The sequence below is a fragment of the Anastrepha obliqua genome, chromosome 3, assembly GCF_027943255.1.
Source record: "Anastrepha obliqua isolate idAnaObli1 chromosome 3, idAnaObli1_1.0, whole genome shotgun sequence".
NCBI lineage: Eukaryota > Metazoa > Arthropoda > Insecta > Diptera > Tephritidae > Anastrepha > Anastrepha obliqua.
The window spans coordinates 30,787,332-30,809,231 of NC_072894.1; the positions used below are offsets into that span (position 1 = coordinate 30,787,332).

The 21,900-nt window shown below is 36.3% G+C and overlaps 2 protein-coding genes across 2 annotated transcripts; one reads left to right on the forward strand and one right to left on the reverse strand.

Moving 5' to 3' along the window:
- Positions 1-5,186: 5,186 nt before the first annotated feature.
- Positions 5,187-8,169, reverse strand: LOC129242613 (COP9 signalosome complex subunit 3). The gene is made up of 10 exons (XM_054879368.1): positions 7,931-8,169; positions 7,644-7,798; positions 7,488-7,581; positions 7,042-7,286; positions 6,782-6,976; positions 6,536-6,715; positions 6,346-6,477; positions 6,082-6,264; positions 5,440-5,507; positions 5,187-5,374 (listed from the first exon to the last, which is right to left on the reverse strand). Exons 1-10 carry the CDS (start codon positions 7,983-7,985, stop codon positions 5,359-5,361), a joined length of 1,323 nt encoding a protein of 440 aa, XP_054735343.1. The 5' UTR covers positions 7,986-8,169; the 3' UTR covers positions 5,187-5,358.
- Positions 8,170-13,795: 5,626 nt separating this feature from the next.
- Positions 13,796-16,758, forward strand: LOC129242535 (transcriptional repressor CTCF). Its single transcript, XM_054879223.1, has 7 exons — positions 13,796-14,284; positions 14,340-14,566; positions 14,623-14,921; positions 14,977-15,084; positions 15,145-15,340; positions 15,430-15,494; positions 15,556-16,758. The coding sequence occupies exons 1-7, from the start codon at positions 13,929-13,931 to the stop codon at positions 15,685-15,687; spliced, it is 1,383 nt and encodes a 460-aa protein (XP_054735198.1). The 5' UTR covers positions 13,796-13,928; the 3' UTR covers positions 15,688-16,758.
- Positions 16,759-21,900: the final 5,142 nt, after the last annotated feature.

Consider the following 21,900-nt stretch of genomic DNA (forward strand, 5'->3'; position numbering starts at 1 on the left):
TAGACGCAGCGACACACTGCATGCGCTTACAGAATGATATCAGACGATGCAATATGCGTTGTTGCCAAAAAGATACCAGCTGACATCGATGCGATGGAGCTATATTGCCTATACAGAGTGCAAGGAGTGAAACCAATGGCAGCCGAAAAAACCACAGAAAGAGTCTGCCAATGACCGGTGGGCGTATAAACTTAGACCAGATCTTGAAGGGTGGATGAATGGGAAGCATGTCGATATAGACTACCAGCTAACTCAGATACTCACCGAGCACGGCTGCTTCTTGGAATGCCTACACTGTTTCCAGCTGGCTGACAGTCCTTTTTGGCACACTTGCTCAAATATAGTTCAGAATGCAGAACAGGTGGCCTTTCACTGCAAACATTTTAGCAAAGCACGAGCAGGCATTCGAATATCCGCCGTCTTACACAAGATTTATCCTGGATACGTGCTCCTCAATCAGTAAATAGGACGTCGTAAAGACGTTCCCGGTTACAGTCGTGATGAGACTTAACCACATTGACTGGGAGAGGAAAGCCCAGCAACGACAGCAGCATTAAAAGTAACTTGACAATGAAGATGAACTGTTTTAGACGGACCGACAACAGATATAGACGCTTCAGTCAATCACTCACTGCAGTATCAAACAGAAGCAGAGCCGTAGAGAGCATACCCGGGCCCCGGGGGAAAATTGCAAATGCGGGCCCTTTCCAATGATGTCTAATTCATATAAATACGTATAATCTCGAGTCCGGGCCCCTCTGAAAACTCCGGGCCCGGGGGAAAAAGTACCCGAAGCCCCCCCTCTCGTCGGGCCTGAACAGAAGACAATATTATAGTTTGTTAGTATCGGACTATTACACATTTTCCGCTTACGAAGTGGAGGGAGTAAAGAGTATCGATGGTATAAAGCCTCCATACGCCCGCAAGGAGTGAAACCTGGGCGCAGGAATTTGTTGTGTCAATAGACATAAGCGCGGGCCCATCTTGAAGAAATGCTACCGCGGCTCCAGGGTGGAAATCGGTGGAGGAGGAGGAATGTTATAGTGATATTTGCATTACAACCTCCCAAAATTGTGGGCATCAAATTCAACAGTTTACTCTCCTTCTCGGCGCATACAACCGTAATTGACACTAAGGTACAAAATCACAACAAGGTCCTCAAATCACTAGCTGGTAGGACTTGAGCGGCAAAGACAAATAAATGTTGCTGGCATTTAAGGTGATTGGCCTATCGGCTCTAAATTACGCTGCATGCGTCTGGTCGCTTTTCACTACTGATTTGCAGTGGTCAAAGCTCCAGGCTTGCAAAAAGGCTGCCGTCAAGACAGCCACGAGATGTCTTCTGATATCTTGCTTACAACATCTCCACAGCAAGGCTACTATGCTTCGGTTAAGGAGTATAGCAAGATGCTCAGCAAGTAGTTCCTGCTGGATTGCCACCTTCGTAGCCGCCTCTGGAGGCACTTGCTGGTTGCTGAAACACCACCCAGGCGAATCAAGAGACATCGCCTCGACTATACTGACGACATCCAGGATCGAACATAACAACAACTACTGAATCAGACAGTTTATGGACAGGCATTAAGCGACATTCATCGGGAGCCTCATACAGCCTCCCTAAACTCCAGCCCACCGAATGCCACCATCGGATCTCAACCCCCACCCATCGCAGATAAAGAGCTTCAGTTGCCTCGTAAGACCTGCGTTTTTTTTTTATTTAGCGCGTACACCCTGATTTGGGTGTTTGGCCGAGCTCTTCCTGCTATTTGTCGCGTGCGTCTTGATGTTGTTCCACAAATGGAGGGATCTACAGTTTCAAGCCGACTCCAAACGGCAGATATTTTTCATGACAGAAATACATTCGGAGGTTTGTCGGTGACTACCGAGGGGTGACCGCTATTAGAAAAAACTTTTTCTTCATGTTGGTCTTTCACCGAGATTCGACCCTACGTTCTCTATGAATTCCGAATGGTAGTCACGCACCAACCCATTCGGCTACGGCGGTTCGCGTTACTTTGGCGTTCGCTAGACAGGGCTAGTTTATTGGACCGACAGAGCTTGGTGGGGAAAACCCGAGTTATTCTGGTAACGTGCTGGCTTCCGTGGGAATGATTAGCGTAATTGCGTTCTGGTTGTACCAGGTTAAATTCCTACCTATCCAGAATCGACCCCGACATGTTCAATATATGCCCGGCATAGCACGATACTAACCACTTATTGGCCTTTTGGACCCAACCCGTCGAAGCACCATGTTTGCTGGACCTACCGTTAGGTGAGATAGGCGATGAAGGCTGGTGACTGCACCGTACTGGCAGGTCTTGATGAACTGCTACAACAACAAAAACAACGCTAGACTTTCCGTTTAGTGCCACTGGATGCACTCACGTATGATTTTTTTTGATAGAGTGACAACCCGTAGACTCTTGGTTCTTTTTATACACCGCCACTGTGAAATCAATTAGACTTAGTCCTTTAAAGGAGTATTATTTGCGCTGTCTATATTTTCTATTTGTGCTAAATATTGCTTTCTTGTCCATTCCGTGCACCGTGACCATAAAAGCGATATTCGGTTTTTCCTCTTCAGTTATTTTATTATCTATTATTTAAAATATAGTTTAGATTAGAGATGGTATGCGTGTGGAATACATATCCATATATAAGTACAATTTGTATTATCCATAAATGTTGCCAGTCGTACACGGCAATTACTTTTTGCCTGTGGGATATCTGAAAACTATCATTTAAATTCCAACTGATTTCATTTCTTATCAGATTAAGTATTGCACACTTTTTCAAGTCATTGTATAAATCAGTCACTAATCTTATCTACTTCCCTCACTGCATGTCATGGGTATATGACCGTCGTGATATCAGTTAAAGGCAACAAACCCGCAACGACGTTCAAAAACATATTAAGAATTCGAAACGGCATCGATTGCCTGTTCTGTTTTCCAGAACAAAAAAGCTGCCATGATTCACAATCAAAACAATAATCATAAAATATATAGATGTGCACAGTGTACATAATGGAAATAATTAAAGATTGTTATTTTCTATATTTACATTTACACATGCACACATACGTATCTAATTGATAATTGAATTTACCCAATCAAGTTGAACGTAAAAAATGCCATATAGTCGCCTCGGAGTCGTAAAAGAATTCTATAAAAAATTGATATGGAATCTTAAGTGAAGGTAGGAATAAACTTTTTATGAACAAGCCCATATTTAGAGATGACTAAGCCATATGAAGAGTGTAGACGGTGCCTTACGTGGGCGTGGTCATAGATTGATAAGCCGAACTGCTTCTAATCCAGAAAACACACGCCTTGTAGACATTCTGTATTATCTAAATATATCAAAAATATCTTAAAAAACTTTCAACAGTGAATCTTAATCATCAGCAGTTGAATACTTAGTGAAAAAATATACTTTAACCCTTTTATAACATCAAAAATGCACGCGGATGAGCATCGGCTCAATGCGAGAATTTGGGGCGATGTTTTTGTTGTACTAAGCCCTGTCAGTGCAATGTAGATTGCCGGTCGTCTTCGTCTAGCTCATCTAACGGTAGGCCCAGGAAGCTTGCTGTTTCGAAAGGTTGGGTCCAGAGCGATGAGTGGGTTTGATGGTGCATGTGAAAAGGTGGTTAGTATCGCGTGCTGAATATATGTTTAGTATGTCGGGGGCAATTCTGGGTAAGTAGGATTTTAACCTGCTACAATATCCAGAACGTATTTGTCAAATTGTGTCAAGGTTACGCGGGTCTCTCGAGGTAGCTGGAGTCTGCTATGGGTGGCGGGTGATGAGTATCTCCTGACGTGCCTGGGAGGCGGCTCAGGTTCAAGCACGTGTCGTAGTGGGAACTGCGGTAGCACCCTGTCGGAAATTGCTTGCTGAGCAGTTTGTTGTGCTCCTTCACAGGAATCATCCGAGCCTTGTTGTGGGGACATCAGTAGGTATCCCGTCGCTGTCCGAATGGCAGTGTTTTGGCAGGTCTGAAGCTTCATCCACTGCGTATTACTAGTTCTAGTCCGTTCCCACGCCAGTCGGTGGTACGTAACCGGAACGACTCGGATTTATATCCGGCCAATGCATGTCTCTTCAGCAGCATTCCCATTATATATATGTGTGGGGATTGTTTGTGCTGCTACAACAACAACAACTAGTTCTAGGCGACAGGATCGGCTGGTCAATTGTTTTAAATGCCGCCAACAAAATTTCTTTTTCTTTGTCCTAAGTACTGTGCGATAGCGATTTCAGAATCTTATTGTGGTTTTGGACTTTAGTGTCGATTTGGACCTTACTGTCGATGGTGGCACCCAAAATTTTAGGGTTGTTAAGGGACTAAAAAATCACTTTTTATAAATATTTGCATATATCGCTGGAATTAATTTTTTTTCAGCTCCTCAAAAATCGGTTTTTTTTTTCTTTTGGTGCAAAGCAGTTTTCATATCGAGAAAAATTTTGTTTGTGTAAATAAACCGTTCAGATTCACTAAAAAACATTTTTCTACAATAATCATTTAATTTTTTTGATTTCAGTTGAGCTACTCATGCGCTACCGTGATCACCGCAAGCCTCTTCTAAAAAACGGCGTTTCGCGGGAAGGGCGATATCAACAATAAATAATAACATTTTTTAAAATAAAAACACCAAAATGTATTCTTCGAGAGTTACCCTTCAGTATGATATATGCCTAATTTGAATAAAAGTTCTAAAACATATTTAAAAAAAATTATGACAATCGTCCATTTTTTCGGGCTCACAAGGTATATAACCTCTTAACAATCGATATTGGTGTGTCGCCGACTTTGAGCTTAAGTCGCAGTTTGTCCTCCTTTGTTCAGGTGTTAAAGAGAGTCGCCATGGACTTTGCGGTGGTGTTCATTCGGTCTGTAGCCATGAAATTCCGCCTTAACAAGATGGCTGTGATATTTCAGTTGACATTGTTTGGGTTTGTTAAACTGATATTCGAAAGACGAAAAGACAATTTAGCAAGGATTATGCGTTAAATCGACTAGGACTCATATTGGCCAATGTTTAATGTCGCTACAACCTCAACATGTGCATGCTGCTTTGGTGCGCACTTTTGCATAACTGAATTACAACACAGTTTATTGTTGCTATACAATAAATAAGCCTTACACCTTGCACCTTCAAATAATAATAACAATTAGAATATGAATTTAAAAACAATTTTTTAATAATTCTTTATAGGCAAAGTTTTGCTGCACACAAGTTCTTTGTTGATTACAGAAGAAATGCATTTGAGCATGAAGCAGATGAAGTAGGTTTCGTACATTTTCTCTTTTAACAAAAGCGCGGATAGAGTATATTCGCTTTTTTGGTATCATCAATCCGTTGGATCTCTGAAAATGTGTAAAAACAAACTTTACGATTATATCTTCTTTATATAAGTAATCGTGAAATTTACCCGGAAAAAGATTTTGCATGCTGAGACGTTAGTTCATCCTCTTGGTTGCCCAAAGCTTTCTTAACGTACTGTAGAAAAATGAAAAAATATGAAATAAATAAAAATCTGTTAAATGCATATGATTCAAAATATTTAAGTATGTAGAGCTAGACACAGAGCTATAAGTAGACAAGTGTTTATTCTGAAGTGATATCTGTGTGAGTCTGCGATGCTTTCACATCATTTTATTTTTGTATCAAAAACTTGATTTCAAAACTGAAATACTGTTGCAAAGTATTATGGTACAGCCAGCGCAATTATTGTTATTGTTGTTGGTGTTGTAGCAGTAACCTTGCCCTGTCAGTGTAGTGTAATCACCGGTCGTCTTCGTCTAGCTCATCTAACGGTAGGCCCAGGAAATATGCTGTTGCGACGGGTTGGGTCCAGAGGGAGAGGGGTGTTAGATGAGTGGGTTTGATGGGGCACGTGAAAAGGTGGTTAGTGTCGTGCGGGGTGCCTTCACATGCCGGACATATGTTTAGTATGTCAGGGTCGATTCTGGATAAGTAGGAGTTTAACCTGCTTCAGTATCCAGAACGTAATATCCAGCTCACTCTACTGGGCTATTAGTTCCTGTACTTGAAATATTTGAAGCTTACTTACCATTGGATTGAGTAAAATTTCTTCTTCCATTTTGTTAATCTGCCTTATCAATTCCATCGTTTGTGCCATATCTTCTTGAACTTTAAGGAACATTTCGGGAGAATTGTATTTTTCAGGATCATTTTTGAAGACTACCATTCCGTCTTTCTTATTTATTGTTGCATAAATTTCACCTGATTTAATCTTTAACAAGCAAAAAAAAAAAAACGGAAAAAGGATTTTAGATTAAAGTACTTTTACAATTTATAATTTGCGCAAACTCACCATATTAAGAATATATTTTTCCGCCTCGGCCGCATCTGCAAGTTGAGCTCTACTAGCAACGTCGGAAAGAGAGAGCGTCAAAAAGGTTTTGGTTAGCCGCTGTATATTTTTCTTATAAAGCGAAGTTACAACCTATAAAGTATGTAAAATGTTTATAAAGTAATCTTGAGCGCCTTGTTAAGCATTTTACCTGTTTAACTAAGCCCATATTTTTATCCCGAATAAAGGTTTCACTAGATTTGTTCATTATAATGCGTAGTTCATCACTTGATGATGTCGCGTAGGCGGTTGCCAAATCGTGATACGCCTGAGCGAGAGGTTTCATAAATCGCGGAATTACTTGTGCTGAATATTTTGGTAGTGGCAAAACCTGCATTTTGTAGTACAAATATGAAATATGACTTTATATATTACAAATAAGATGAAAGTAGAGTACCTTTCCATGCAGAATTAGAGAAACCAGTAAGAATTTTTTATATGCTTCTAACATTATATGTGACATGGCTGCAGCGGGAGTTGATATACAGACTTCAAAGAAATACAAGGCGCGATCGAAATTCTTTATGGCAGTGTATATCATACCGCCGTAATAGTAATAGAGCAGAAAATATTTGGCGTCATTATTCGCGTCCTGTGAGAAAATAAAGTAATTTAGCTCTAATATTTAAACTGAAAAGCTTCAGACTTTTTACGTACAGTTGAGTGTTGCCCTCGTATTTCAGATGCAGTTGATATGGTGGTTATATCTACATCCAGAAAGCCCAATGCAGTTTTAAAACACTTTGCCTTCAAACTCAGCTGGCAGAGATCAGAGTGAATGCTGGTTTGTTGCGAGTCACAGAGACGAATTTTTTCGATAGCTTGTGCTACAACTTTGATGCCTTGAATGCAATATGGATGGTCAACAACCAGGTTTGTAAACATGTGGCATAGATCATAGTCTGTTGAATGGGAAAAGTGTCAATATTTAAAAAATGCTTAATGATTGGAGTGGAAAGTTATAATAGGCACGTTTATATGGGGAGATTTTGAATGTATTTGCATATTTACATCTAAATATGTGCCCCAACATGTGGGAGGTGCCCATCAGCAGAGCTTTTACTGCATAGATTTAAAATGGTTACTTTGTATTATCTACTTACAGGTGTACGTAGCATACCGCACTTGTTCTCCATTGCACTGACTTATAAATTCTTTGTAAAGGTTGAACAGCTGCGGCAGATCTGTATTTACATTCTGAAAAGGTGAAATACATAAATAAATCGAAAGTTAAACTAATTAGCGTTTATTTCACTAACCGCAGCGCCGTTGAATTTCACCAGCAAGACGTAGAGTACGCCCAGCGAATGCTGCTGAAAGTCCAACGTCTCCAGAACGTTATCTAGCAGGTCCAAATACCTTGAAAGAATCTCGACAGAGTCGTTTAGTTGTTCCACCATTATCCGGAAGTTACCTGTTCGAAGACATTACAATCATATCGAAAAATATTTGAAAAATATTGGATTTGCCGGTCTCCGCTCTTAATTTATAGCATTTTCTGAGAGATGCATAGATGAACTGTCTCAACAACTTTATCGTTACCCACCTTCGGCACTCTTTGTCCGCACATTGTTAACATAGTTCTCCAACGCGCTGGCCATTATTCTATATTTTTTAGTAATTTATATTTTTGCGAAGTGTACAGCAAATGACTTGACTAAAAATTCATAATTTGCCAAACACGAACTTTTCCAAATTCTTTGTTTCTTTCCTTGCTAGTCTTCGGTGGTTAGATTTTTGCTTTTTCAGTGACACAAACGTCTGGCTCGCTATATTTTATTCTAAATAAACTAACAGCTGTTAGAAAGAGATAAATATACTATAGAAGCCGTTGGTGTTTGAGGTTCCTAATTTGACAGTTCATTATGCTCAAAGAATTATAGCCTAATGTCATGTCAAAATTACGCACAGGGTGTAAAAGTTGTGTGAACCCAAACTTAAGGCACGATTATCCTTACTCCGCGCAAATTCAAATAACTTCCTACAACTTCTTAAGACGTATGAAAACCGTGTACAGAAACAGTTTTTAAGAAAAAAAAAAACATAATGTATTATTCTTACAACTTTATTGTATTATTTTTCTAGCTGTTTTGAATGGCTTAAATTTTCCTAAATCCCTAGTGCTACCAACGTAATATGCACAAAAATAATTGATTTTTGCTTTATTTAGATATGAAATAGATTTGTTAAAAGATAACTTGTCGAAATGCCTCTAAATTATTTTAATGTTTCTAAATTTTTCTAAAAGTGTGAATAATTTTTTTTTTTATTTTTTGATTAATTCAATTTCTTAGTGTTGATACATATATATATAGGTGTGTTTTTGGGTGTTTGGCCTTAGTGTTGATACCAACCAATAATAGAACGGACCTCTCCCTTTGGACCCAACCTGTCGAAACAGCATGTTTCCTGGGCCTACCCCTAGATGAGCCAGACGACGACGAACGATGATATGACTACACTGACAGGGTTACCTATGCTGTTAACAACAACAACAACAACAACAGAACGGAATATATCTAGTGCATACCGTCGGCTAAGAGTATAAACCTGCTACTTAACTCCATAGACATTCAAGAGCTCAGACAAAAAGCGACTTGTTTTTTCATCGTTAACTACATATTTTTTTATTTCAGCTTTAAACTCTCAGCCGACGATGTGCACTTCATATATTCCATTTTATTTTTCATTCGGTATAAGCATTAAGAAATTAAATTAATCAAGGATTAGTTTAAGTAATATTTTAATTTTTAACTAATGTATATTTATACATTTCGAAACATTTTCAAACATTTAAAATGATTTATAGTGTTAAGTACTTCTGATTTTATTCGTAACCAAGGAAGCGAACCAACTAATATAAAAATCTGCTTTATATTGTAATATTCTGACTTCCTAAGGTACAAAAAAAATAGTAGTTGGTCTGCTCCGTAAAATGTCTATGGAAGTATTCCGCAGGTTTACACGCTAAGTCGACGATATGTAATTGCGGACTCAATTGAGATTTTCTACTACAGATGAGGCACCGCCAAAACTAAACTTAACTTAAAAAACATAGAAAGCTGTAGGCCTTAGGTTCCTAAGTTAAGTTTCAAAGTGCAAAGAGAGTTGTGAAAGAATCATGCTGCCTTATAATATTTTCACGTATTTTGAATAGTATTCCTCCAAATATACAATACAAAATTAATTTTTCTCAGAAATGTTAAACATATGGTAACAGTGATTTGACCTGTTGAACATAAAGACAAAGCAAAAAAATTAAATTATTTTAGATATGTTCGATGAACAACTTATATGGCTGGTGCAACCTTATTGACGTACTGAGTAATGCTGAAAACAATGAACACCGTAAACGCAATCCCGACTCAGCTGTTCCGATCAAACTAATGAGAACCCCATGTAAATGAAAAGTTCCTTCCTTCCGTATCGTAGAACCGTAGATTTTATTTCACGATTCTTAAAAAATGCCGTAATACTGACTCAGCTGATTGCTTTCTCACCACACAGTGTTGCCAAGCAGTACATTTCGAAATCATTTTCAAAATAAAGTTAGAAAAATGATAATTTTTGTTAAAATAGCTTAAAAATACTGTTGAATAATATTAATTATAGTTAAATGAACTATTTGCATTTGTTGCTTTTTGGCTTAGGTTTATTAAACAATGAAAAATTTGTAACTGATGAAAAAGTGTGTAAGCAAAAATATCAATGGCAACATTGTGTAGATACAACCAAACACATACACACACAAACGGATGTATTGTGTAAATATGTAATTAAAAGAACGCAGTTGTTCTCGGGGGTGAGTTTTTGTGCACGATAAGGGATTGCGTGCGGTGTTCACTGTTCTCAGCATAACAATCTCTAAGTTTCTACGGAAACTAATAATACGTTCACGTATGCAATAATCACCTATAAATCCACCAAATTAATCTACCCGTTCACAGATGGCATATTACCTGCAAAATTGACAATCAGCTGTCAACACTGTCTTGAAAGGTTCTTCGTCATAGAAATTTCTTTGGTGGAATATTTTGGAGTTTTTGGTTTGTTTAATTATTACTAACGATAAAAAGGAAATACAAGGAGAAGTAATAGCTAATTTAATTGCGCAATTAATTGGCTGCTAATAATAAACAGTTGGAGGAAATCCGTATGCGACGTTTACCGAGGTTGCAAAAAAGTATCGCAGCAATGCGCATGGGATATTCTATATTAAATTTTATAATAAGTATAATAAGAGGACAAAACGTTTATGGATACACGCTTTTTTCTGTAAAATGAATCCCTAATTAATAATATTTAACAAAAATTTTATTAGAATTATGTTTGCAGACGTGTTTTCTTTGCCGGCATCCATTTCATTTAGTTTTTATTTTGATGTCTCTCCTCACATTCGTAATAATAATTATCGATAACACAGAAAACACAGGGTTGTATGTCGAAAAGTATCGTTATTATATAGAATTACTAGCATTTCCCAGTGGGCTTCGCACCACCACACATAAAATGTTTTTTTTATAATATATCGCAAGAAATTTTTCATATTAAGTTTTCTTTATTGAACTCGTAAAATGTTTAAACAGTTGAATTAGTTGATTTTTTTCATTCAACATTCTTTCTAAAGATGTCACAATAGCCTTTTCTGTACTTTTTTAAAATTTGATTGTGTTGGTCACCTATATACAGGTAAGGTGAAAGAGCCGATAAAAACTTGTAATTAAACATTGATTCATTAATTTCCATTTCAATTTTTTACGCTAAATAAATTATGCTAAAATAAATAAAGTTAAAAATGTTTTTCCAGTTCCTTGAATGCTCCAGTTTTTATTACATTTTCGTCCAAAATTAATATTAACATAATACACTTACAACCACAACAGTACAACAGAAACGCTCATAAGCGGCTGTGTATTTGTTGTTGTTTTTCCCATACAGGCATTTCGTATGAGAGGAAACCATTACTCACATAAAATGTCATAACTCAGGAACGGCTGCACCGATTTCAATCAAACTTCACACAAACCACCTCCTCAAAGATAGAAAAGAACTCTAAAATTTTTGTGTCAATCGGTTAGGCGGTTCTTGAGTTATAAGATTACCAAGGAAATGTAACTTATTTTTATATATATAGATTTTATAATCTCAGATTTTGGGAGAGAAATTTTGTATGGGAAATCGCGCTTTTTAATTACGGATTTTGAGTTAAGCGCGAAAAAGTAGATCATCTACTTATATGTTAACGTATTATAAGTCAATTAATTTCTGGTTATTCAAATAATGATATTCAAATTTTTATCACAAACATCGAAACAAAGGTAAAGTATTTCACAGCTGTTTACGGCTACAGGGGAAAACCAAAATTCAATAGATACATACATACATACGGTTTGGTTATGGTTATATCGTCATGGTGCGGCATCTATAATCGTTTAAAGAGATGCTCATATGTGGGATCAGAACAATTGATTGCTGTGGTTATAGTTATAGCTAAGACACCCCTAATTGCGGCTTGAAATAATGGAGTATATACATTAAGAATAGGATCAAGGTGGATTTAATAAGGTGACAGCATTCACCCAGCTGAATTTTTCGCCGTAGGGATGGCTTACGTCAAAATGATATGCTTTGTTTGTATGTATTGGTATGTTTACATTCGTATGTTTACATTTGCTTGCTGATTTTGACATGATGCTTGCACCAAACGCAACAACAAATACATGTAGGGTTTTACTTATATGTGTTTGCTGTCACCTGTAATAAATTCGCCTTGAATAGGATATTGGCTGCAGTTTCTTCTGTATGTGTGTATATACCTACATTTTCTCCACTGTTTTTTTTACTTAAGTGTTGCCACTCCACTATGCGATTTCATAAACTTACCTTATCAACAAATACTCTTTCCGCTATAACAGATCGTAGTTTAAAAAAACGTGAAGTAGTTTTTATTCTTCAAAGTACAACAACAATCTATGAAAGGAATAAGCCAGCTGATACGAAAAAGCTGGGTTCCGCATATTTTTGCGTTACCGGCTACAACTACAGTTAAAATTCTTCCTTGTTGAATTTTCACGCTCTGATAAGATAGATCGAGTCAGCTGACTCGGGTTTACATACCAGCATGTTTATGTTTTAGACTAATTTCACTACTAGTTTATAACATTATTATTAAGTGTCTAACTCCATTCACAACTATATCCACCGATATACAGTCTTGAAAATGTTTAAAACACTTGTCATTAGTAAAAACCGGGCTTACCCAACGAAATATGTTTGAAATTCCAGGGCATAGGTTAGATTTAGCAGCCGGGGGACTCTGCTGTTTCCGTGGCGCCGCAATCTGACGACGGATTCTTATAGAACTCGACAAAAGAAAACGAAATGAAGAAGTAAAATTGTTTGATATTTCGCTTAGTTTTCGAGATATTGAATAAAAAAGGTCTCAAAATGCCCTTTGGAACTTCACTATAATTTGCCTATTACACTATATATTTTTTAACACTACACTAAAATTCACGAAATATACGCTCACACGCGTGTTTTTACTTATTTTTATCCTTATATTCGAATTATTTTTATTAAAATAAAATTTAAATTTGTTCATGCAGTCACTCTCCAATTTTAAACGCGAATGTGAAGAAGATTGGAATGACAACAGTATGGTCTTGCCGGATGCCTGCAAATAAAACAAAAATATGAACCAAAATATGAACAAAAATTAAGTATTTAAGTTTAGTGTTAATGTTGGGGATGGGGGTTATTGTGTCTCCATACTACATACATGCATATGATGTTTTAATTTTGGGTTCAATGGTTTTAACACGGAAAGAAGTTCTACGCAAAAATACTGTGGATTGCGTAGCCGGAGTTGGACTGATGAGGGTTATTTTTTTGAAGCGCGGCCGAAGGCCGCCCACGCGAAAAGGAGTTCTACAAAAAAATACTGTGTTATTTAATTTAATTTTAATTACTTTATTATTTTTTGAGATACGCTTAATATCATTGTTTTTAAGTTTGAATGAGTTGTATGTTTTTATTTTCAAAATTATTTCTCAACTTAAAATTAGAGCAAAAAATACTGCAGTTTTACAATGAACCTTCTACTGAACATCTCTGCATACGAACTTCGTTTTTATTTCAGGTGTATGGCAGCACCAACTTTGCGCTAAATTAGAGAACTTTAACACTAAATTACTTGAAAACTAAGCGAGATATCAAAAAATTTTACTTCTTCATTTCGTTTTCTTTTGTCGAGTTCTTAAGAATCCGTCGTCAGATTGCGGCGCCACGGAAACAGCAGTATTGCCAGCAGCCGCATCGCGCAGAGATTGCTGTCTTATTGGATATGAAATTTTCTGTACAGAATTTGTAGTAATAATTTTCGGAGAGCTCCACGGTACGGCTCCTTTTTATGGCTTTTCTAGTTGCTTCTCCATTTTTCGTGACATTCGTAAATATTTACTTGCTATTGTGAATAGTGCTGAATTATTTGCAGGAGTTAAAGCAAATAAATTCGGACGGGAAAAATTTTAAAAAGTTTGAAAATGAACAGTGACGATGTGGTTGACTTTTATCCAAAATCTCCTGAGACGCGCGGAATGACTACGCGAATAGTTTATGTTTGCAATATGTGTTTTCGCCAATATATGCTGGTGGAGGATTTGCGTGGACATATGATTGAATATCACAAATTTAGACCGAAAATAGAAGCTCAGCCAAGGGCGGAGAAAAAAATTGCATTAAAAAATTCTGAAAATGTCCAAGCAGCAGTAGAAGAAAAATTAACGGATATATCAGAGCCTCAGATTGATCCAGCACCAACGGAGGTGCTTATACCCGAAATACGCCCAATGCCGTTTAAAAATTTCAGAATTGTATTGCGCTCCAAAATGACATTGCGGTATTTATGCACCATTCTTCATTTTTAGTAGGTGTTTTACGTCTTACGTTTTCAGCTGCCCAGTAACGCATTCCTGTCCTTACAAATTCGAGAGTGAAAATAAATTGTCTTTGCACACCAAATGCCATGTTAATGCGACCTTAATACAGAAATTCAAATGCTATGAATGTGATGTTGAGCTGACAAAGTGGCGAAGTTGCTCTGCACATTTGTGGAAAGCACATCAAGTAGACGTGGACCTATTGCACTGCCCGCAATGTGAATACAAAGCACATGCCTCAGGTTAGACAAATATTCTGCAATAATTTCAATATTTCCAATATTTCCTATGTCTTTAGTGCTCGTCTGGCGTCACATGAGGGTGCACAAAAAGTGGCGTACTCGAGTTCTACGTTCGCTACGTGCCGTTCAAAGGAAACGTCTGCAGCAAGATGCAAACAAATCCGATAAACTTATAGTTCAAGCGGCGCCGGTAAACAGAAATAGGTACTATGCAGAAAAGACCTGTGACATTTGTGGTCGTAAATTCGTGAATGGTAAAACGCTTTCGAAGCATGTCAAAGCGGTACATAATAAAATCAAACCATTCATTTGCAATGTATGCGGCAAGAAAACGGCGCGTAAGGCTAGCTTGATTGTAAGTTGTGTTTGCTTATTTCCTTTTAATGCATACTAATTAATTTCCATTAAAGATACACATGCGCCAACATACGGGCGAAAAACCATTACATTGCAAGACGTGTAAGTTTTCGACCCGAGATCCTAGTGTTTTACATAAACATCAGCAGCGGCATGAAAAAGTATGCACATATAGATGTTAAATCAAGCGTTTTTACTAAGTTCTTTGTATTGATTTTTAGGCTCAAAAACTTAATTGCAAGCTTTGCGATTTTTCTTGCATACAAACCAGCGCTTACAAGCGTCATATGCGTTTGAATCATGTGGAAGAGTACAGAAAGATTGCATGTGATTTGTGCAATTATGTCACAATAAGCGCAGAGCGGCTGCAGGTGCATAAAAGTGACCATCGTAAGGGACTAATTGTTAATCACGAAGGTGAATAATTTACAAATTATTATTTTTGGCCCATAATAGCTTCTCTGCAAGACGTGTATATATTTATTTATATATTTATCATCTTTCAGATTCCATGGATGCGACATGTGCTGGAGCTTCGAAAAATCCACTTAAATTACGTGATAAAAATGAGGTTTGCTTTGTTAGCCGCACATTGGGCTATGTTTTATTGCACATTGATATATCTCTTGCAGATGTCTGCTGATTGTTTCTTACCGATTGAAAGTATTGATTCGCTGCCGCATGAGCCTGCTGTTGATACTGGTGGCGTGACAATACCAGCACCTTCTGAAGACACACAGTTTCCCACCTACTTAAATAATTAAATAAAATAAAACCAGTGCTTTCTTTATAAACATTTTCCATTTCCTTTATTTACTTTTATTTATTTCAATTCTTATGATATGATTTCAACTTTTTAAATATTTATGTATTAATTATATACCATTCTATTTTTGTAATTTACTGCACTAAGACTGAAAAAAATCTCGCTAAATTTTTTTTTTTTTTAATTACGAACTTTATTAATTTCTTTAATTATTTTTTTACCGTTCAATCTTTAATGCATTTGTTTTTTTTTTTGTTGTTGTTAATGAACTGTTTAAAAATTTGGATTTAATGGTTTTTCTTTAAATTCACTAGTTTAATAGTTTTATTACATTGAATTATTTCTTAACCATTTAAACTTTTGCTGGCTGAGTTTTCAGAGACGCGCATCCTATAATTTTCAATTCGAACGCTTTTGTTATTTAATATGTATTTTTAGTTTCGTATATCTTTAATTGCAATTGAATGCCTTTAAGTTGAAATATTCATGTTTTACTTAAACAATTGTAAATTTATGTCTCAAAACCTAAAATATTCTTCTAAATGTTCTACATTCTTCCGAATCGCTTTGTGAACATGTTTTATATACACTGATAATGAGTTACAGTATAATTTGAGCAGTATATGTATGTGCATCTCACAAGAATGTATGTTTGCATTTGCTTCCTTCACTTATAACTTTTTTACTATATTGATTTTTTTTGTATGTAATTTGTTGAAAAATAATTTTATAGTTTTTTATATTACGTTTTTTTATTTTGTTTTTTAATATAAATAGCGCTAAGAATAAATATTTTACTTATGCATTTCATTTCTAAGTATTCATCTCGTTCCTTTACCATTTATTTGCTTACCCTCAAAATAGTTTACAGAGTTAACATAAATATGTATTTAATTTGTGATTTTATTGTCTGCGTATGTTTGTATTTGATTTAAAACTTCTTGTAAATATGTATGCATGCTCATGCTCTATATATTTTCGCTAGTATGTACGCTTTTAAGTCTAATTTGAAACTTTAATGTAAACAAAGTTCGAATTTTGGCCTCAAATAAAACAAACAAATAAAATACTTGCTAACTTGCTAATAGTTTTTAAAAGGAGTACATAATGGGAAAAATTATTTCCAAGGGTTTTCTTCAAATATTTAAATTGAACTATAGTTTGGTCACTTTTCTAGGCAGTGCTTATTTTCATTTTTATTTTTAAATTAATAATAACTCTTTGATGGTAGACATTAACCTTATTTTATTGGTTTTGGATCAAGCTCAAATCGAGATTCTCCACTAAATCACATATATAAATATATTTCACGGAGTCAACCACTATTAAACTAATAAAATAATGAAAGAAAATTTTGTGGCAAAGTGTTTGAGTGTTCAAGTAAAATTTGTGTAACGTTTTAATTGCCATTATATGAATTCCAGTTTTTAAAATGGTCTGATTTTCGATTTCGAAGCCAAAGAGGAATTGGATTTAAGGATAATAAAAATTAGGTCTTTTAGAATCGTATTTTGCTACAATTGGGGTCTGCTACAATTGGGGTCTGCAAGCTAGATATAAAAAAGTGTTTGGCCATATGCTGTATTTAGATTTTCCATCATCGTTTTGTCATTAGAGCCCGAGGTGGACCATGGCCTCCTCTACAATACACCTCCTTTCTTCTCGACAGCCCGCTTTCGCTCTGTGCTGTGAGATTCTCATGTGTCGTATATCTATGTAGATTAGATATTTCGTAACTTAAGTGATATTAAGCGATTCCATTGGGGCAACTTCCGGATCACAATGCTTATAAAATCTACAAATTTGTGAAATAGCGTAGGCCTCTAACATGATTCTTCTTTTCTTATAATATATTTTGACGGTGTTTCTTCGACCTATTGGAAAATTCAAGTCCCCGCTTATATATCGAAGTTCCAACATTTACCGAATTCAATTACAATCAACAGTTACTAAAAAGACCGAAAAAATGTGCGCATCCATGCCGCACTTCATTACCACTTCGTTGGCTACGTCTCCAGCCTACTATATATAATATATATATATAATTGGCGCGTACACCCTTTTTTGGGTGTTTGGCCGAGTTCCTCCTCCAATTTGTGGTGTGCGTCTTGATGTTGTGCCATAAATAGAGGGACCTACAGCTTCAAGCCAACTCCGAACGACAGATATTTTTATGAGGACCTTTTTCGTAGCAGAAATGCTCCTATGAGGTTTGCCATTGGCTGCAGAGGGATGACTGCTATTTCTCTCATTTTGGTGTTTCATGCGCGGAGATTGGAACCTACGAGCTCGCGCACTAACCCATTCAAATACGGCGGCATTGCATCATTTAAATATCACATCATTTAATCCCTTCGGCTACGGTGACCGAATTTGATTATTAGGCGATGGAATTACCATAATTAAAATTAGAAAGGGTTTTTCAATAAGGGCGGGTAGATGTTGAAACGGAATAAAATGGCGTTTGCTGTGTGGCACGTAGCGCCGTCCTGCTGGAACCACATATCGTCTAGGTCCATATGGTTCAATATGGGCCATAAGAAGTTGGAAGGGCCACCACGTCTACCGAAAAATGGGCGCATTGCGCGTAATGTTTGCGTTAATGAACACTCATTTTGATAATAAAGTTTTATCATTTGAACGTGCTATTCAATCGTGTAACTTGCCATGATGATTTGGTATAAACAACTGAATAATAAACAAAAGATTTGACAGATGTCACCAAAACAAAATGGGTGCCACAGGGCGCCAAAATCGACCCGCGCCAATTGAAAAACCCTTTACTTAGGTAAAAGCTTAGGAAGGAAGTCTTCTCACTACGACGATTTTCATGATTTCATTACCTGAATGGAATCACTTAAATGCTCGCTTTAGTGATACTGAAAAATTTATTGAATTTCTTTTTCTTTTATCTCCATTTTGGAATGCTGTAAATAAAAACTGGCTTCACTAAGCAGAAAACTTTCAAACTTGTTTGAAGCGTTTTGAAGTCGACGGTATGGCAATGAATATACTCGTACATAGAGGGAGAGACCTGGCTCATAAAATACATCTAGCAGGAAGCAGAACATTCTATTTTATCTGTTTGTTGAAACGCTTAAAATAATAAAAATCATTTGATTTCAATCGTTGACGTCAGAGTGACTATAAGTTTCTTTTGAATTCGATTCAAATCAAAAGTGTCGAAATTACTTTGTAGACTGTATAAACAGATAAATAAATAAATTAATTAATGGTCACTCACGTTAATTTGGCAGTTTTTTGTTTTAGGCGAACTCTTTTAAAAAACTAACCGACGACACAAAAAATGTAAGCATAAGAATTTAAAAATTACATGCGCGTTTTGCACATATATATGTTCATATGTATTATAATTTTAGGCTATAAACATTAATAAACATTATTAAATTTTCCTAAAAAAATTGATTTATTTGTGGTTTAACTGTTTAAGTACTAAAATGTCTATTTTCACCTGCCTATAAATTTAACTACATAAAAAACGAACGAAAATGGCATTATCCATATATATATACAGGGTTGGCCATATTAAACTGACCCATGTGATTATTAAAAAAATATGGAAAAAGAAACATTTTTTTGTGTTTCATTGTGAAAAACATTTAATTTAGTTCAAGGAGATTCGTTTACATCACTTTTTGAATATGATATCGCGCAAGTAGTCGCCCTTAGCTCGTATAGCGTAATGTGCCCGTTTTTCGGCGTTTTCCATAGTTTTGGCCAGCGTCTCGGCCGATATGGCGGCTATTTCCCGTCGGATATTGGCCTTAAGTGCGCCTAGTGTCTTTGGCTTGTTGACGTAAACCTTAGATTTCAAATTACAGTAAAAAGTTATAGGGTTACTCAATGGGTCAGTTTAATATGGCCAACCCTGTATACCATATGTATGTATGTCTTTCATTGATGCACTAATTATTAAATAATCAACTTAGGCATGCAGGTGTTGAAACTTTTTTTTTAATTTTTGGTTTAGGTTTCATGGTTCTTTGCTTAAAAAACATATCATACTTAGATTTGATAAATAAGTAAAAGAAATTTGCTTTATATTCTAGTTTTACATCCTTATGACTAATACAACAATTAAAAGTCTTGTTCATAGGCTGCACGCACAATCACTCAAGTCTACACAACTTCATTTATGCACTCTTAACTGGAAAGCTGCTGCTTTCAGTTTGGATTTATTAATTTCTTTTGACCAGCCTCACCAAATACATAAACAACATCTATTCAGCCAAAGTTATACTTAAAATGTTACATACATACATACATGCATAATTAAAATACCACCACTTTGCATTTTTTCTTTTTTACTTGAATCAATCGGCTGTAGTCTTACATTCGAAAAGTTTCCACACCTTTTTTCACCTATTATGTTTTGCAAAACTTCGAAGTTGGCACTAGAAGTTTATTGATTTCAAAACAATTTTTGTTTTTTTTGTTTTTGTTTTTATTCTTTTTTAACTGTAATAATAGCAGTGTTTTTTTTATTTTTCGTAATTATGTTTAAGTAGTTGTGTTAGCACCGGGACATCCATCTTTGATTAAATACATATTTTATGTTTTGTTTGTATTTCTTTAATTTGTATTGATTACTAATATTTCTAGTTTTATAATTTTTAGTGTTGTGCGTCGCATAATAAATGCTACGAGTTTCTAAAAACTTATGTATGTATGTATGTAAGCTCACAATGAGTTTACATCATGGGTTTTCAAAGTACCGGAGGTTATTTATCACTACTTAATGTTAATCTGTGTATGTAGGCATGATTTGTATTCGTATGCACTCCATTTCTCTGCTGCAGGTAAGTATGTACCTATGTGTGAGTGTATGCGTATTTGCCTACAATTTTACCACATTGACATTGCAGCTTTTCTGGCTTTACATATCACTGGAAATCAGGGGAAATTAGTTTCTATAAAATCGTAAAGTTTTACACTCTATTAAAAGTTCGGGCAAAGGTCGCGTTACGCTTTGCGCAGGTTCGTAATTGTTATAGTACTCGCACGCCTTGGGCACAAGGATTTTATAAATTTGCTCATATAACGGTTGCATATACTAGCAACAGAAAGGAAACGAGATACATATATATGTATGGTAGAGTGTTCATAATGAGGAGAAGACTCGATTTCGTCATGTCTATCCGTGCGCACGATAACTGGTGGGAAAATTAATATTATTCCGTCTAGGATGATAGATTTACAAGGTGAAAAACTAAAAAAAGGTGAAACAAGAAATTAACAAAATAGTGGGGGTAACTTCGGCTGCTTTGTCACGTGGGAGATTCGGCGGCCGAGTTCTACACGATCATTTCACATGCATTCACACACTCGTCCAATCAGTCGTTGTGCAGATAGCAACGAAGTGTCATTGGTTGATTTTTTTCCTAGTATATCACCAATGCAATCTCAGATTTTTTGCTTCTCAGTGCTTCCCACCTTATTTAGATCCAATATTAATATTAATGGTATCGAATAAAACCACGCCCACTCTTATATTATATAAACTCTAAATTTCGGTTCATCTGTCTGACGTATCCAGCTATAACATTCATTGTCTGTGAGTTAGTTTGGTTAAAAAAAATTAACAGCCAACCCAAAATTAATTTTACTAAAATATGGGCGGCTGTATGAAGTTCGGCTCATACTGAATTTAATCTTCCTTACTTGTTCTTTAATAAAATTGAACAATGAACTGATTATTTATGGCACCGTGGTGTGAATGTAAACACATCGCTTAGTTTGTTTGTGATGTCACACGCAGACGCGGACCACTTTTGGAGCGCGTATTGCGTGATCTGTTATGGTTCTCTACCATACACTTCGTGACTAACTCTGAACTAGTGTAAAACGTCAGCAGGGTGAGATAGTTGGCGTTCAGTTTTAAGATAGCAGCACAACGATCAAGTGACTGATATCCAGAGTTTGCTTGAATTATGGAGGGAACACTTCTCAAACCTTCTAAATAGTGACAATGACGAGGTGAGAATAGCGCTAACGTAATATCTGCAAAACTAAAACGGCTATGCAAGATGATGTTGCTCAACACCAGCAGCGCCATCAAAATTGGGAAGGACCTCTCCGAGCCGTTTGATACCAAACGAGATTTCAGGCAGGGGAACTCGCTGCCGTGTGACTTTTTTAACCTGATGTTGGAGAGGATCGTGCGAGCCGCAGAACTTAATCGCTCAAGCAC

Bases quoted from the DNA above. Each gene is read 5' to 3' on its own strand.
- LOC129242613 (XM_054879368.1), bottom strand. From the start codon at position 7,985: ATGGCCAGCGCGTTGGAGAACTATGTTAACAATGTGCGGACAAAGAGT. The intron at 6,977-7,041 runs GTACGTAAAAAG...ATTTTCTCACAG, and splicing joins TACGAGGGCAACACTCAACT to GACGCGAATAATGACGCCAA. The intron at 5,508-6,081 runs GTAAGTAAGCTT...ATTTTTCTACAG, and splicing joins AAATTTTACTCAATCCAATG to TACGTTAAGAAAGCTTTGGG.
- LOC129242535 (XM_054879223.1), top strand. From the start codon at position 13,929: ATGAACAGTGACGATGTGGTTGACTTTTATCCAAAATCTCCTGAGACG. The intron at 15,085-15,144 runs GTATGCACATAT...ATTGATTTTTAG, and splicing joins ATCAGCAGCGGCATGAAAAA to GCTCAAAAACTTAATTGCAA. The intron at 15,495-15,555 runs GTTTGCTTTGTT...TATCTCTTGCAG, and splicing joins AATTACGTGATAAAAATGAG to ATGTCTGCTGATTGTTTCTT.